Here is an 18112-nt window from a genome sequence, read left to right on the forward strand (position 1 = left end):
AATACAAATAATGTAGAATCTTAATTCTTAGACAATAGAACCATACCTGCAATAGTATTGTGAAAAGACAGGACAGGAACACAAGTCCCCCTTCTATCTGAACTTGGAATATTCCTGTTCGCGGGCTTTGGCCACTGACCCTCAACCTGGTTGTTCTGCGTTGTGTACTATTCTAATAATTTGAAGTTTGATGGAATAATCATTTTAACTCTACTACATTCACCCCTTATTCATTTCAGCAAACTTTAAGACATAAGGTAAGAGTTCTTCATCTACAGGGGTAACCTTGGCCAAGAGTCGTCCAGAAGGACAGGTAGAAATATGCCCATATACATACAACCTATGACCCCCTAATAAAGTATTTCTCATTTCCTTAATCTATCCTCTGGCCTCCGTTTCACTAGGGTACTGTCACTTCAACAAAAGTTGATAGGGCTTGAATCAGGGCAGCTAGATGCTCTCTTTTGTCCGGCTCAGCAATCACTTGACTCGTTGACTCTAAAAGTCTTCTGACAGGCTTCACAACTCTTCCAGTTGGAGTTCTCAAAGTGCCTTCACTGGATCTCAGGACTGTATCAGTGAACTCAGACGTTTGGCTGTTTCTGTGCTCTACCTCTCTCTGGTTACTCATTCTCTTCTTAGTAGATATTATGCATCCAGAGCCACTGACTGATGAACTTCAACTGCGAATGCCATCTCGACTGCTCACTGACGTTGCTTTTCTACTTGTGTCATCTTCAGAAGGATCACTTGAATCATCACCAGGCATCCTTGAGGAGCTTCCTGTGCTTGAGTTAGCTGCTTGTCCGGAGATCATGTCCTTCCCTGGGCCATGAGGATCAGCTTGTCTCATGTTTACTAACATCTTCCAGTCCCAAATATGTTTGAGTTTCAGGTTCCGTGGGCCCCTCAGGGTTCTGGCGCTCAAGAATCCAGACAGCAGTCCTTCTATCCTCTGAATCCTCATCCACATCGAATACCCGTCTTTCGTCGTCTGTGTTTATGTCCTCCTCTGAAGCAGTACAGGCAACTCTCGAAATCTCGCCTGTCTGTCCCACCGGCAGGAAGTTCACTGGCAGTATGAAGTTTCGATGAACTACCTTACTCTTCTTTGTAGTAGTATCTTCGACTCTGTAGATGTGCACAGACGGGTCTTTCCATGTGATCACATAGACTGTTGAATCCCACAAGTCGGCAAGTTTACCTTTTCCTCTTTCCTTTCGGTTTGCCAAGAGAACTCGGTCTCCAATCTCCAGGGCAGTACCTTTCACTCTCTTGTTATACTGCCTTGCTTGCTTTTTCTGAGCTTCAGTGGTGTTGGCCTGAGCGATCCTGGCAGCCTCTTGCAGGTCCTTTTGGAACGAGTAAACATACTCGTCATGAGTCAACACGTTTTCATTTTTCAAGGTACTTCTAAACATGATGTCCACTGGCAGCCGTGGAATTCGGCCCGAACATCAGGAAGAACGGTGCGAATCCTGTCATTTTGTGTGTGGTACAGTTGTACGAGAAGGTGAGTGTCTGTATCATCTGGGGCCGTCTTTCTATTGCTATCGCTGGCAACGATCGGACCATGTTACCGAGCGTGCAGTTGAATCTTTCCATCTGACCGTTGCCCATAGGATGATATGGAGTGGTATGGGACTTTTTGACTTCTGACACTTGTAGCAATTCTGCGATTAAGTGACTCTCAAAGTTTGGTCCTTTGTCAGAGTGTATCCGCTAGGGAAACCCATAGACACAGAAGAACTGGTTCCATAACTTCTGGGCAACCACCTTTGCTGTCTGGTTCGGGCAAGGAAACGCATGTCCCAGCTTCGTAAAATGATCTGTGATGACGAGTACAGTCTATGCACACCAGTTCCAACGCTGTGCTGGTCTGTATAGATTCCAATGGTGCCCTAGCCTCTGGCTCCATTGTCTTGCCAACCACACAGCTCTTACAGTAGGAAATATACTTCCTCACTTCCCCTTCCATTCCAGTCCAGAAGAACCTTTGACGTACCAAATGGAGTGTTCTAGTCATGGGTTCCCCTCAGAATGATGGCTTTAAGGGAATCTGGCACCACCAGCTGGTACCTCTTCTTGACAACTCTGTCCTTAGATCTTCGGTAGAGGATCTCATCCTTGATTTTGAGTTTATCCCAATGCTTCAGCATTCTCAACACTTGGGCAGTCTCGTGAGCCCTCTCTCTCCGGAGGTCTCCTCCTCCTCTCAACAAAGTACGCCACTCGGGCCAGCACCTGATCCGCCTTCTGTTTTCTCAAATCAAATCAAATTTTATTTGTCACATACACAGGGTTAGCAGATGTTAATGCGAGTGTAGCCAAATGCTTGTGCTTCTAGTTCCGACAATGCAGTAATAACCAACAAGTAATCTAACTAACAATTCCAAAACTACTGTCTTATACACAGTGTAACGGGATAAAGAATATGTACATAAAGATATATGAATGAGTGATGGTACAGAGCAGCATAGGCAAGATACAGTAGATGGTATCGAGTACAGTATATACATATGAGATGAGTATGTAAACAAAGTGGCATAGTTAAAGTGGCTAGTGATACATGAATTACATAAGGATGCAGTAGATGATATAGAGTACAGTATATACGTATGCATATGAGATTAATAATGTAGGGTATGTAACATTATATTAGGTAGCATTGTTTAAAGTGGCTAGTGATATATTTTACATAATTTCCCATCAATTCCCATTATTAAAGTGGCTGGAGTTGAGTCAGTGTCAGTGTGTTGGCAGCAGCCACTCAATGTTAGTGGTGGCTGTTTAACAGTCTGATGGCCTTGAGATAGAAGCTGTTTTTCAGTCTCTCGGTCCCAGCTTTGATGCACCTGTACTGACCTCGCCTTCTGGATGATAGCGGGGTGAACAGGCAGTGGCTCGGGTGGTTGTTGTTCTTGATGATCTTTATGGCCTTCTTGTAACATCGGGTGGTGTAGGTGTCCTGGAGGGTAGGTAGTTTGCCTCCGGTGATGCGTTGTGCAGACCTCACTACCCTCTGGAGAGCCTTACGGTTGTGGGCGGAGCAGTTGCCGTACCAGGCGGTGATACAGCCCGCCAGGATGCTCTCGATTGTGCATCTGTAGAAGTTTGTGAGTGCTTTTGGTGACAAGCCGAATTTCTTCAGCCTCCTGAGGTTGAAGAGGCGCTGCTGCGCCTTCTTCACGATGCTGTCTGTGTGAGTGGACCAATTCAGTTTGTCTGTGATGTGTATGCCGAGGAACTTAAAACTTACTACCCTCTCCACTACTGTTCCATCGATGTGGATAGGGGGGTGTTCCCTCTGCTGTTTCCTGAAGTCCACAATCATCTCCTTAGTTTTGTTGACGTTGAGTGTGAGGTTATTTTCCTGACACCACACTCCGAGGGCCCTCACCTCCTCCCTGTAGGCCGTCTCGTCGTTGTTGGTAATCAAGCCTACCACTGTTGTGTCGTCCGCAAACTTGATGATTGAGTTGGAGGCGTGCGTGGCCACGCAGTCGTGGGTGAACAGGGAGTACATGAGAGGGCTCAGAACGCACCCTTGTGGGGCCCCAGTGTTGAGGATCAGCGGGGTGGAGATGTTGTTGCCTACCCTCACCACCTGGGGGGCGGCCCGTCAGGAGGTCCAGTACCCAGTTGCACAGGGCGGGGTCGAGACCCAGGATCTCGAGCTTGATGACGAGCTTGGAGGGTACTATGGTGTTGAATGCCGAGCATTCGGTGTTGAATTGAGATTCTACTTTGTCTCTATACTGACGCTTAGCTTGTTTGATAGCCTTGCGGAGGGAATAGCTGCACTGTTTGTATTCGGTCATGTTACCAGTCACCTTGCCCTGATTAAAAGCAGTGGTTCGCGCTTTCAGTTTCACGCGAATGCTGCCATCAATCCACGGTTTCTGGTTAGGGAATGTTTTAACCGTTGCTATGGGAACGACATCTTCAACGCACGTTCTAATGAACTCGCACACCGAATCAGCGTATTCGTCAATGTTGTTATCTGACGCAATACGAAACATATCCCAGTCCACGTGATGGAAGCAGTCTTGGAGTGTGGAATCAGCTTGGTCGGACCAGCGTTGGACAGACCTCAGCGTGGGAGCTTCTTGTTTTAGTTTCTGTCTGTAGGCAGGGATCAACAAAATGGAGTCGTGGTCAGCTTTTCCGAAAGGAGGGCGGGGCAGGGCCTTATATGCGTCGCGGAAGTTAGAGTAACAATGATCCAAGGTTTTTCCACCCCTGGTTGCGCAATCGATATGCTGATAAAATTTAGGGAGTCTTGTTTTCAGATTAGCCTTGTTAAAATCCCCAGCTACAATGAATGCAGCCTCCGGATAAATGGATTCCAGTTTGCAAAGAGTCAAATAAAGTTCGTTCAGAGCCATCGATGTGTCTGCTTGGGGGGGAATATATACGGCTGTGATTATAATCGAAGAGAATTCTCTTGGTAGATAATGCGGTCGACATTTGATTGTGAGGAATTCTGAACAGAAGGATTTGAGTTCCTGTATGTTTCTTTGATCACACCATGTCTCGTTAGCCATAAGGCATACGCCCCCACCCCTCTTCTTACCAGAAAGATGTTTGTTTCTGTCGGCGCGATGCGTGGAGAAACCCGCTGGCTGCACCGCCTCCGATAGCGTCTCTCCAGTGAGCCATGTTTCTGTGAAGCAAAGAACGTTACAGTCTCTGATGTCCCTCTGGAATGCTACCCTTGCTCGGATTTCATCAACCTTGTTGTCAAGAGACTGGACATTGGCGAGAAGAATGCTAGGGAGTGGTGCACGATGTGCCCGTCTCCGGAGTCTGACCAGAAGACCGCCTCTATTCCCTCTTTTACAGAGTCGTTTTTGGGGTCGCCGCATGGGATCCATTCCCTTGTCCTGGTTGAAAGGCAGAACACAAGATCCGCTTTGCGAAAATCATATTCTTGGTCGTACTGATGGTGAGTTGACGCTGATCTTATATTCAGTAGTTCTTCTCGACTGTATGTAATGAAACCTAAGATGACCTGGGGTACTAATGTAAGAAATAACACGTAAAAAAAAAAAAAACCTGCATAGTTTCCTAGGAACGCGAGGCGGCAGAAGAGGTTTGCGCACTGGCACACTCGCATCCCACTCCAGACAGGATTCCAAAACTCCTTTCACTCATTCAGAAGAGACTTGAGCCAGGATCTCACCACCTTGGAAATTGACTGACAGTTTGAATGCATCCTGGATGGACTCTGAATTCACAAACTCTGGGAACTCACTTGCCTTCCTAGCTCCAACGAACGGCTGTCGACTAAGCAGGTCTGCTGGGACATTCTGGGGCCCGGGGGATGTAATTCAAGTCAAAGGGGGACAGTTTAGAGACCCACCGTTGCTCACAGGCGTCTAGCTTTGGTTTTGTCATTTATATATGTCAGGGGGTTGTTATCTGTCAGGACTGTGAATCTATTCCCCTTCAGCCAATGGGTGAACTTATCACACACAGCCCACTTAAGAGCGAAGAATTCTAATCTGTGTGCTGGGTAACGGGACTGGGACCTCAGCAGAGTCTTGCTTGCAAAGGCTACTGGTCTGGGCCTACTCTCACCCTGAAATGTCTGGCTAAGTACTGCACCTAAGCCATCCATTGATGTATCTGTTGATAGGAGAAACGGTCTGCTAAAGTCTGGGTGAGCCAGCACGGCTGTTTGGGAGACTGCAACTTTTAGCTTCTACAGCGCCTCCCCACATTCAGTAGTCCAGTCTTCAGGTTTGACATTTTAGCTCCCAGCCATGAGGTTTTCTTTTTTCTCCTTTCCGCTTACTTTTCTGTCCTGCAATCAGACGAAACAGTGGTTTGGCTAAACCTGAGAAACTCACAATGAAGTGGGAATAATAGTTTGCCATACCAAGAAATGATCTGACCTTGGTGGGGGAAGGTGTTTTCCCATCATTTCCCGTCGGGTCAGCTGTTGTGATGTCGTTGATTGCAGACACTTTTCCTGGGTCGGTTGCAATGCCCTCTGCCGTGACGATATGGCCTAAAAACTTGACAGATTTTCTGAGGAGGTAACATTTTTTTTGAGCTAGCTTCAGGTTGTGTTCCTTAAGGTGGGAGAACACAATTTCAAGACGGTCCAGGGCTTCCTGCTCACTCTTCCTGAAAACCAGGAGATCATCCAAGTAGCACAGGAGGGACAATTAGTTCTGGTCGCCAAAGATCGGGGTCATCATTCTGGCAAATGTTGCTGGGCTGTTCCATAACCCCTGAGCCATTCTGTTGTACTCAAATAAACCTGTGGGTATTGTGCACGCTGTGTTCTTGCGGTCATCTTCATGTATGGAGATGTTGTAGAATCCCAAAGTCAAATCCATAGCACTGAAGAAGCAGTTCCCTCCCAAAGCAGCGAGAGCATCGGCTTGATGGGGCAATGGGTATGCATCTTTCTCTGTCCTCTGGTTCAACCATCTGAAATCTGTGCAAATTCTCAACTCTCCTGACGGCTTCCAAACCAGGACAAGGAGGGAGGCCCTCTCATTACTGGACTTTCGGATGATGCCCTGCTCCTCCATTTCCTCCGTCTGCCTCAGTTTCTGGTAGTCGGATGGAGAGACCCTCCTGTACGGCAGCCTGAAAGGCTTTGAGTCAGATAAGGTGGATGACATTCTTCGCTTCTACACAGTCAAGTCGGTCCCTGGAGAAGATGCCTTCATACTGAGCAATAAGGTCCACTAGTTTTCCTTTCCACATATCAGACACTTCACAGGACTTCTGTTAAGCCCAACTGTTCCAACTTTTGTAGATACCCCTTTGACCTTTTTCCACTAACTGAACAATCTTCCCCAGCTTGGGTGACATTCTGAAGAGCTGACTGGACCTTACTGGGGATCTCAGCATGGCTGGAAGAGAGCTCTCTTCTAGGGCTAGACATGGGTGCACATCAGCCAACTTGGTGTTATGGCGGAGAACAATAGGGTGGTCCAACATGTTGATCACTTTCATGGGGACCCACTTGTTACCCCTCAAAGGAGGGGTTGCGTCCTACTAGGACATTTCTTGGTGCAGATCGTGCTGTAGTGGCCTCCTACAGGCCTGACTACATTACTACCAACTGATAGCGGCACCTTTTCTTTCAGTTTTCCCCAGACCAAATGTTCATGTTGAGGCATGAGAGTCACATTCTACTTGAGCATTACAGTTCCCACTTTGTCTGGTATTTTGTCACCGTGCCAGCGGTTCACGTTGGCTAGCATGCTGAGTAAAAGTCTGTGTGAATCTCCTTTGGCAGGTTTGGAGAGGCTGTCCCAATTCCACTTTGTTTTCTTAACAAATCTGTCGTTCTGCCCCTGAACAGGCAGTTAACCCACTGTTCCTAGGCCGTCATTGAAAATAAGAATTTGTTCATAACTGACTTGCCTAGTGTGACTGAGTTAACTGACTTGCCTAGTTAAATAAAGGTAAAATAAATCAAATAAAAAATTAAGCTACTGTAGCTGCCTATCTAACATCAACAGGCAGCACCAGTAGCACAACAATTAAAAATAGACACCAAAAGTAAAGTTCCTGGTGATCATAGCGATCATAGCCTTCTGTCTGAACTTGGAATATTCCTGTTCGCGGGCTTTGGCCACTGACCCTCAACCTGGTTGTTCTGTTCTACATTGTGGACTATTCCAATTAGTTTAATGGAATAACCATTTTAACTCCACTACATTAACACAACTGAAAACTGTTGTCCTGATTAAAGAAGCAATATCTGTAGCATCAGTACTTGTGGGTTTGATTACAGGCTCAAAATGGCCAGAAACAAAGAACTTTCTTCTCAAACTCATCAGTCTATGTACTACTCCCTTCACAGAACAGCACCAAGAGTCCCCGACTGTATTTACAATGAAGGCCAAACCCAGATGTTGGGCCAACTGTGCACCACCTTATGCGACTCCCAATCACAGCCGGTTGTGATACAGCCTGGATTTGAACCAAGTTGTCTATAGTTACATAGACCGCCGTGCCACTCGGGAGCCCATTAAGAAAATGACTGTAAAAATGGTTAAATCCCCTTGGTGCAAGCAGTAGACTCCGTTTTTTTTTTTAAACAGGCAAAAATACACCTTATGGAACAACAGGGACTGTGAAGAGACACACAAAGGTACACATGCACACATTGTGATATTGTTGTATGGTGGTATTAAACATTTTGTATTGTAGATATGTAATGGTGTAAATTATATGATGTACTGTTTTATTTGTAATGTAAGCGCTTTAATATGTTTGGACCCCAGGAAGAGTAGCTGCTGCCTTGGCAACAGCTAATGGGGATCCCTAATAAATACAAATACACTCCCTAATAAATACAAATACACTCCAACCCAAATCCATCACACCTGATTCTAATAATTAGCTAAATCAAATCAAATTGTATTTATATAGCCCTTCGTACATCAGCTGATATCTCAAAGTGCTGTACAGAAACCCAGCCTAAAACCCCAAACAGCAAGCAATGCAGGTGTAGAAGCACGGTGGCTAGGAAAAACTCCCTAGAAAGGCCAAAACCTAGGAAGAAACCTAGAGAGGAACCAGGCTATGTGGGGTGGCCAGTCCTCTTCTGGCTGTGCCGGGTGGAGATGTTCAAATGTTCATAAATGACCAGCATGGTCGAATAATAATAAGGCAGAACAGTCAGGTGGACAGCAAGGAGTCATCATGTCAGGTAGTCCTGGGACACGGTCCTAGGGCTCAGGTCCTCCGAGAGAGAGAATGAAAGAGAGAGTTAGAGAGAGCATATGTGGGGTGGCCAGTCCTCTTCTGGCTGTGCCGGGTGGAGATTATAACAGAACATGGCCAAGATGTTCAAATGTTCATAAATGACCAGCATGGTCGAATAATAGTAAGGCAGAACAGTTTAAACTGGAGCAGCAGCATGGCCAGGTGGACTGGGGACAGCAAGGAGTCATCATGTCAGGTAGTCCTGGGGCATGGTCCTAGGGCTCAGGTCCTCCGAGAGATTCACACAGGACACCGAATAGGACAGGGGAAATACTCCAGATATAACAAACTGACCCTAGCCCCCCGACACAAACTACTGCAGCATAAATACTGGAGGCTGAGACAGGAGGGGTTAGGAGACACTGTGGCCCCATCCGAGGACACCCCCGGACAGGGCCAAACAGGAAGGATATAACCCCACCCACTTTGCCAAAGCACAGCCCCCACACCACTAGAGGGATATCTTCAACCACCAACTTACCATCCTGGTTAGCTGGTTGATAAACTAAACCAGGTTAGTTACAACTGGGGTTGGAGAGAACCTACAGGAGGGAGGCGCTCCAGGTACATGGTCTTAAACTGAGCTACATGGGCACCATTTTCACAGGCAGCCCAATTCTGATATTTGTTCCACTATTTGGTATTTCTTTCAGAACTGATCTAGACCAATTAGTGAAAATATATCAGAATTAGCCTGCCTGTGTACACTCAGCCATAGTCCTGGTACACTGATGCTTTTGAGACCACATTAGGCTACACGACAGATTGGTCTGGATTAACAGTAGCCTACCAATGGCCAAAAATGTGAGTGTCCGTAATGTAATTTGTGATAAACATCCATCAACGCTCCTACGTCATGTCTCTTCCCACCCATAACACGATATGTTTGCTCCATGGCAGGGGCTAGGATTTACAGCTGGCTTGTTTATGATGTGGTAGAGAGGGTAAAAAATATTCGAAACGGAGTAGGCTAATGGTCGTCAGATATAATGAGTAGCTGCAAAAGGTAAGAAAATTGTGCTAACGTGTTAGTGTAAACAAGCTTTTCTAGCAATGTGATGGTCTACTGAAAACAAGTGATCTTGCCTGTTATGTCAGTGTTTTTATTTTGAGACTGGATTTAAATTAAATGTAACCTATGTATTTTGACGTCAAGTATTTGAGCCATGACGATGATCTTCAACAATAATAAGAGAGTAAACTATAGGGCAGGCAAACTGTTTTCTCACCGTCGTAGCCTATTATTGTCGACGAGTTATCTCGAGCGTTGTCGTGCTGTTGCTGTACATAGATTCAAAGGAGCCGCTCTAGTAATTAGGAGTTCGGATGGATCGACGTCTGTCTTTCTTGGCCCGGATATCTCCCACAGTTCCTAATATCAAATACATTGACATTCCGCGTGAGTAGGCTACTAGAGTGCCAAAGCGATTACAACGTATGACAACCAAATGTTACTGAACATGGAATTGGATTTTGCCGCCCAAATTGCATACACTGTACTTGTCTGCCGTCTTTGAAGAGTGGCTCACACACTGAGGCGTTCACATGGGATAAACTACAGCTAAATTACGTGCATCTCATTATGTCATTAATGTGCGCTTAAATGCGAATTAGAGGCTATGTTTGGACATCTTAAAGCCTAATTGCACTCATAATTCGAACGTGTCCCCTACGAAAAAAGATAGCAGTCAGAGTGCAGTATACCAGCAGTCAGAGTGCAGTATACCAGCAGTCAGAGTGCAGTATACCAGCAGTCAGAGTGCAGTATACCAGCAGTCAGAGTGCAGTATACCAGCAGTCAGAGTGCAGTATACCAGCAGTCAGAGTGCAGTATACCAGCAGTCAGAGTGCAGTATACCAGCAGTCAGAGTGCAGTATACCAGCAGTCAGAGTGCAGTATACCAGCAGTCAGAGTGCAGTATACCAGCAGTCAGAGTGCAGTATACCAGCAGTCACTGCATCCAAAATACCACTGTTGACTGCAGTTAAATGCATTTTTACTGCAGTTTCACAACTGCAATCTTCTTTTTTTGTAAGGAATACCACTAAACTAACAGATTACAGCCAGAAATCTAAACTGGAAAAGGTCTTGCACAGTAGGCCATTCATTTGATTTTTTTTTTACTTCATCAAGCACATGCAGATATGTGCCATATGCTATTCCCTTCCCCCTTCATTAACAGACACCAATAGTGGAAATCGGCCCTTACCTTCATGCATACAGAATCACACTAAACCTAGGAAAAGTTAGAATTGTCCTATAGATGAAGTGACAGCTGGATAGTTTTTGTCACAAGCTATGCAAATTGTGTGTCTAAAGCTTTGATACAAACAAGACTACACAACATAGCCAGAGGACAAATCGGGTTGCTCATGTTTTTTTCCCCATCTATTAACAGGCATGTTCATTGCTGAGGAGACTGTGAGATGGAATATATTAGTGAGTGTCATTCACCATGGCAAACTACTGTACTACTAGGGCATTTCCATAGCATCTGAGCAGAGGATGAACCTGAGGAAAGGCAGCAAGGTGGCAGGGGACTGTGACAGCCTCCAGATGGAGAGCAAGACACCTGAGCAGACGCATAACATCGGGCAGAAGAATGGAGAGATCATGGACTCTGAAGAGGTGGAGAATGGCAAGTCTGAACCCATAGTTCCTGTGGCCATGGATGGGTCCGTCACTGCACCTGATGGGGGTTGGTGTTGGGTGGTGTTGGTGTCCACCATCCTGGTGCAAGCCCTGACTTTGGGCTTCTCCTCCTGCATAGGCATTTTCTACACGGACATACAGACAGAGTTCCAGGCCAGCAACCAAGAGACTTCCTGGGTGCCTTCAATAATGACATCAGTGCATCATGCTGGAGGTATGGTAGTAGAGTCACATCCTAGTTTCCATAGATTTCCATAGATTCACATTTTGATTTTAAGTAGGACTTTTTCAGGGTTCTTTTTGCAGTTACACATTCAACTCTTGAAGCAGATTGTCTAACCCACTCAGCCTGTCATGATCATTCACTGTGTACACATTTGATTTACAGTGCCGAGGTTTGCAGTCCAATAATGACTGGTCAGATCAGACAGACACAAAAAGCATAGAAAAGGTGTACATTATGAGAGTCAACACATCCCCTGTTTGTTTATTTGATAAGTGGGATTTCAGGGGATGGTCTCTCACCCTTACACACACACACTAACGCTGTGTAGCGCCACATGAGCTGCCTTCCTTTGGTCAGCCACTCACAGGGGGTCTATTTCTGTTTGGGTTTCAAGCCCTAAACATCTGGGAAAGTTGTGTATGTCCACTGCCTTTGCGCAACAACAAAGAAATCACCAGAACTGAATTAAGATGAGCCAAAAGATAAACTGAGCAATGTGTGGCGTGAATCAATGCAATGAAAAACTGAATATAGACAAGGAGCCAATGAGACATGGTTGTCTTTAATGTTGAGTCTGGTGCACCCACTGCAATGACTGCTTCCACAGATTTCCTTCTAGTAAGCATAACAATGGGATAGGCTAAAATAAGAAGTGGGTGTGTGTGGGGCGGGATCTCGCAGAGCATTGACCCTTCTGTTTTCACTCAACAGCAGATCCTAGCAGTGAAACACAACCCAAACGTTGTTTGACTTACTCGAAGTCATTGTATCTCTTTAGAGTTGTGCTTGGGGTCCCATCTGGTGCAAAAGGCCCTGCACAAACCACCAGTTTGTTGAAGATAAAGATAGCCATAGAGGGCAGTTATGGTAAGATTGTTGGATTAGGGAAATTCCCTTGTACCTAAGGCTCTAAGTTTTACTGTACTTTCTTTGAGGTCTTTGTGTGTTTAACCAATAGCACGTCTCCTCCTTTAGGTCCATTCTGCAGTGTAATGGTGGAGAGGTTTGGTTGCCGGACGACGGTGATGGTGGGTGGGGTCCTGAGTGGTCTTGGAATGGCGGCCAGTTCATATTTACCCACACCATCACTGAGCTCTACGTCACAGCTGGGGTTATTACAGGTCACTAACCTCCTAAAAAAAATTGAATCACTCCACAAAGCAGTTAACCCCTAACAACAGATCTAGAATTAGATAACCCTACATCCCAATCTTTACCATCTTTATTTTTAGGGAAGGTAAAAGAAAATCACACCCTGTATTAGTGGTTAGGGGCAACCTCTACCTTCTCCCATGCATTCAGCCATGTGCCTTATTCATTGTCTTCTCCTTTGACAGGACTTGGATTCTGCTTCAGCTTCCAGCCCGCAGTGACTATTCTTGGGCAGTATTTTGTGCGGCGGTGGGCTTTCGCCAACGCAATGTCGTCCACGGGCACTGCCCTGGGCCTGTGCACCCTGCCCCTCCTGGGAAACTACCTCCACACTGAGCTGGGCTGGCGGGGGAGCTTTCTGGTTCTGGGGGCCGTCCTGCTCAACTGCTGTGTGTGTGGAGCTGTGATGAGGCCTCTGTGGAGCCACAGACTGATGAACCACGGGCCTCTTCAGCCGGAGGAGGAGAAGCCAAAGGGGAGTATGAGGGCATTGTGGGGTGGCCTGAATGCCGCCTTGCACCATCACATGGCCTTTGACCTCTTATGTAACAACCTGCGTTACCGCGTTTTCTCTGTGGGCATCACTTGGATGATGCTTGGCTTCTTGGTGCCGCTGATCTACCTTGTGCCCTACGCCATGGCTCTCGACATGGAGCAGAGCCGGGCCGCCCTTCTCCTCTCCATTCTGGGTATCGTCAACATCATGGTGCGGCCGTCCATTGGCCTGCTCTTCAGTCTGCCCTGGTTCAATGGGCGCTACATCTACGTGTTCTCTGCTGCTGTGCTGATGAACGGACTGAGTAATTGTATCTGCTGTATTGATGCCAGCTTCCATGTGCTGCTGGTGTACGTGCTGACCTATGGCCTGTCCATGAGCGTGGTGGGCTCACTGATATTCACTGTCCTCATGGATATGTTGGATATGAGTCGCTTCCCCGCTGCCCTGGGCCTGCTCGCCATCATGGAGAGTGTCACGCTACTGATCGGGCCCCCGCTTGCAGGTACCGAACTCCCTGAGGTGTGTGTGTGTGTGTGTGTGTGTGTGTGTGTGTGTGTGTGTGTGTGTGTGTGTGTGTGTGTGTGTGTGTGTGTGTGTGTGTGTGTGTGTGTGTGTGTGTGTGTGTGTGTGTGTGTGTGTGTGTGTGTGTGTGTGTGTGTGTGTGTGTGTGCGTGTGCGCCTCCCCTACATGAGAACCAGGCGAGGAGATGTCCTATTCAATGATGAACACATTCATCAAGTAAGTGTTGTAGTGTAACTTGAAGTAGTGCTAGGCTTAACACAGGCTGTGGTCAGAGGCAAGGAGCATATCCTGTTGCTTGGATTCCACGGACATCCAACCAATCATGTGTGTGTGCTCATGCCTGTTTGTGCATGTTTCAGGGGGTCTTAAAGACAAACTTGAATAAGAATGGAATTTTCAGCTCCCTCTTTCCTGGGGAGGGGGCATTCCAGCTCAAATGTCAGGTATGCAACCTACTTCTGTCTGACTGCTTATGTAGTTGGTTGTGTTTCACTGTGCAATGGTAGAATCAAAGACGGCATAGTATGGAACTGCTTTTCCAATAGAAATCCCAGATCACACTTGCAGGCAATGTCATGGCGACTTTGGCCAGCTAAGCTCGTGCATAAACACATCATTGGATCTAACGATCATCTTGCGCCGAACTGTGCATGTGCAGGCTGTCAAAATCAAAGGCACACCTTCGATATAGTTGTTTATGACAAAAATGGAAACGTGTCACTTTCACCAGGTTGGAGTAATAACATGTTCAACTGCTTAAGGCATTGGCTCTAGTCTAGGTTGTGCCTTTTACAAAATGAACAACTAAGGAAGAATGTTTCACTTCTCTCATTGAGTTCTCAAACCCCAGTCTGGTCTGCTTTACAAGCGTTTCCGGAAGTCATACGATGTTGCGCCTCTGGGTTTAAGAAGTTCAGGGGAAATACTCTGTTATTGTTGCAGTTATTCCCTTATGTCATCATGAACTGTCTGTCATGCACTGCTGGGGCTTTACTCATGCTGATTGGCTCCTGATATTGTTGTTTATGTTGTTGTTACAGGAATCCTGGTGGACAGAACTGGGGAGTATTTTTATGTCTTCCTCGCCTGCAGTGCGACTGTTGCCTCATCGGCTGTATTCCTCATGGTGTCTTTCTACTGCCTGGCCAGAAAGGTGCTAAAGGGGCAGCAGGTGCCACCGCAGGTCTCCCCACCAAAGCCTGCCAGTGTTCACAATGTGGTCCCCCAGTGCCAGTACAGCAGTGTGCCCACCAAGGGGGACAAAGACAAGGCCTCAGACTCTGAGACTGGGGATGTCAGCTGCCTGTGAACAGCGTCATTGTCCAAACACATACCCCAAACTCACAGATGTATATTTCCTATGATTTTGTGATTGTATACCCTGTGCTGCTGATCTTACAGTACAAGTGTATGATAATTGATATGATATCCCAATCTGTTAGGATCTGACACTCCAATTATAGTATACACACTCTTGCCTCTTGACTGTTATACTCAACTCTTCGGTTGAGTATTTCATCCAATGGGTTCATGCTAGGAGTGGATTATTCATTGCTATTACAGTCTGCACTGTTTATGCGGACTAATACTGTTATTGGTGATCGAATACAGTACTTTTTCACACATTCCACAAACCTGTGCCTTTCCCCCTCACACCCTGTTACACATTCATCAATATCAAGTTGTTCAAGAAGACATACCTTGGGAATCCTTCGCCACCCTTCAACAACCAAGATTGTGAAAAAAAACAGATGTGCCTTGTACATGCAATCAATCAAAATAAACATTGAATATCTGTAGGCCTATTAAATGTCATATATATATATATATATACTACACCAGAAGAAACCTCAACTGAATGATGAGTACTGTAGGCCTACAAGTTTATTAAGATGGATATCATTGACTGACTCAAGTTCTTTATCCCAAGAAGTCTTGGATTTTTTGGGGGGCCTAAACATTTCTTTATGATACTGTTCATGTCTTGTTCTTATGTTCATTGTGTAACAGAGTTACAGAACGATCAGTAGCTTACTGGTATGACTGAGAATGTCTTGTGTAAAAGTGCAGGAGTTACGAGGACATGGGTGCTATTCCTTGTCAAAGACTGAAGCAAGTACTGTAGGTGTTAGAGATTTGTTACTTCTCAACCTGCTCGTTTTTCAGGTATCATCAAGAAAAGATTACTCTAAGGAACATAGTCACATACAGTAGCAGTCAAAAGTTTGGCCACACCTTTCTCATTCCAGGGTATTTATTTGAACAATTTTATACATTGTAGAATAATAGTGAAGACATCAAATCTATGAAATAACACACGTGCCATTTTGGGGGGGATGGCAGGTAGCCTAGTGTTTAGAGCGTTGGGCTAGTAACTGAAAGGTTGCTGGATCGAATCCCTGAGCTGACAAGGTAAAAATCTGTTGTTCTACCCCTGAATAAGGCAGTTAACCCACTGTTCCCCGGTAGGCCGTCATTGTAAATAAGAATTTGTAATTAACTGCCTAGTTAAAAATGTTTAAAGTAACCAAAAAAGTGTTAAACAAATCAAAATATATTTGAGATTTGACAATGACAGCTTGGCATTCTCTCAACCAGCTTCATGAGGTAGTTACCTGGAATGCATTTCAATTAACAGGTGTGCCTTGTTAAAAGGTAATTTGTGGAATGTCTTACCTTCTTAATGCGTTTGAGCCAATCAGTTGTGCTGTGACAAGGTAGGGGTGGTATACAGAACATAGCCCTATTTGGTAAAAGACCAAGTCCATATTATGACAAGAACAGCTCAAATAAGCTAAATCAAATGACAGTCCATCATTACTTTAAGACATGAAGGTTAGTCAATACGAAACATTTCAAGAACTTTGAAAGTTTCATCAGGTGCAGTCGCAAAAACCATCAAGCGCTATGATGAAACTGGCTCTCATGAGGACCGTCACAGGAAAGGAAGACCAAGAATTACCTCTGCTGCAGAGGATAAATTGATTAGTTACCAGCCTCAGAAATTGAAAGCCTCAGTAAATTCTTCACTGAGTTCAATTTTAAATGTTTTATTTAACCTTTATTTAACTACAGTAGGCAAGTCAGTTAAGAACAAATTGTTAATTACAATGATGGCCTATTAACAGACACATCTCAACTAGAGGTCGAACGATTATGATTTTTCAGCGCCGATACTGATACCAATTATTGGAGGACCAAAAAAAAACGATACTGATTAATCGGCCAATTTTTTTATTAATTTGTAATAATGACAATTACAACAATACTGAATGAACACTTATTTTAAATAAAAAACAATTTAGCCTCAAATAAATAATTTAACATGTTAAATTTGGTTTAAAACAAAGTTTTGGAGAAGAAAGTAAAAGTGCAATATGTGCCGTGTAAGAAAGCTAACGTTTAAGTTCCTTGCTCAGAACATAAGAACATATGAAAGCTGGTGGTTCCTTTTAACATAAGTCTTCAATATTCCCAGGTAAGAAGTTTTAGGTTGTAGTTATTATAGGAATCATAGGACTATTTCTCTCTATACCATTTGTATTTCATTAACCTTTGACTATTGGACGTTCTTATAGGCACTTTAGTATTGCCAGTGGAACAGTATAGCTTCCGTCCCTCTCCTCGCTCCTACCTGGGCTCGAACCAGGAACACAACAACAACAGCCAGCCTCGAAGCAGCGTTACCCATTGCTCCACAAAAGCCGTTGCAAAGCAAGGGGAACAACCACTCCAAGTCTCAGAGCGAGTGATGTTTGAAACGCTATTAGCGCGCACCCCGCTAACTAGCTAGCCATTTGACATCGGTTACACAAGCCTATTCTTGGGAGTTGATAGGCTTGAAGTCATAAACAGCTGCTGGCAAATGCACAAAAGTGCTGTTTGAATTAATGCTTACGAGCCTGCTGGTGCCTACCATCCCTCAGTCAGACTGCTCTATCAAATCATAGACTTAGTTATAACATGATAACACACAGAAATAAGAGCCTTGGGTCATTAATATGGTCGAATCCGGGATACTATCATCTCGAAAACAAGATGTTTATTCTTTCAATGAAATACGGAACCATGACTTATTTTTTCTAACTGGTGGCATCCATTAGTCTAAATATTCCTGTTACATTTCACAACCTTTAATATTATGTCATAATTACATACAATTCTGGCAAATTAGGCAGCCCAAACTGTTGCATATACACTGACTCTGCGTGCAATGAACGCAAGAGAAGTGACACAATTTCACCTAGTGAATATTGCCTGCTAACCTGGATTTCTTTTAGCTAAATATGCAGGTTTAAAAATATATACTTCTGTGTA

At 45.0% G+C, this 18112-nt stretch overlaps 3 protein-coding genes across 3 annotated transcripts in view; all 3 read left to right on the forward strand.

Moving 5' to 3' along the window:
* Window positions 1–15581, forward strand: part of kctd2 (potassium channel tetramerization domain containing 2) — a 41462-nt gene extending 25881 nt beyond the window's left edge. The window contains exon 6 of the mRNA XM_035749258.2: window positions 14836–15581. Within this exon, the coding sequence (XP_035605151.1) occupies window positions 14836–14955 (120 nt within the window). The 3' untranslated portion in view covers window positions 14956–15581. The remainder of the gene's footprint in view (window positions 1–14835) is intronic.
* On the forward strand, window positions 10666–12458 carry LOC127913527 (monocarboxylate transporter 1-like). The gene is made up of 2 exons (XM_052485723.1): window positions 10666–11609; window positions 12400–12458. Exons 1-2 carry the CDS (start codon window positions 11249–11251, stop codon window positions 12456–12458), a joined length of 420 nt encoding a protein of 139 aa, XP_052341683.1. The 5' UTR covers window positions 10666–11248.
* Window positions 12343–14822, forward strand: LOC118363197 (monocarboxylate transporter 6). The gene is given in 4 exon segments (XM_052489935.1): window positions 12343–12488; window positions 12597–12691; window positions 12694–12742; window positions 12959–14822. Coding segments are annotated over 3 exon segments (1164 nt in total). The 5' UTR covers window positions 12343–12488; window positions 12597–12613; the 3' UTR covers window positions 13996–14822.
* Window positions 15582–18112: the final 2531 nt, after the last annotated feature.

The sequence above is a fragment of the Oncorhynchus keta genome, chromosome 3, assembly GCF_023373465.1.
Source record: "Oncorhynchus keta strain PuntledgeMale-10-30-2019 chromosome 3, Oket_V2, whole genome shotgun sequence".
NCBI lineage: Eukaryota > Metazoa > Chordata > Actinopteri > Salmoniformes > Salmonidae > Oncorhynchus > Oncorhynchus keta.

What these genes read in the sequence shown, in the direction of transcription:
- LOC127913527 (XM_052485723.1), top strand. Translation starts at nt 11,249, where the DNA reads ATGAACCTGAGGAAAGGCAGCAAGGTGGCAGGGGACTGTGACAGCCTC. An exon ending in ATCAGTGCATCATGCTGGAG is followed by an intron (nt 11,610 to 12,399) that starts GTATGGTAGTAG and finishes GTATCTCTTTAG; the next exon opens with AGTTGTGCTTGGGGTCCCAT.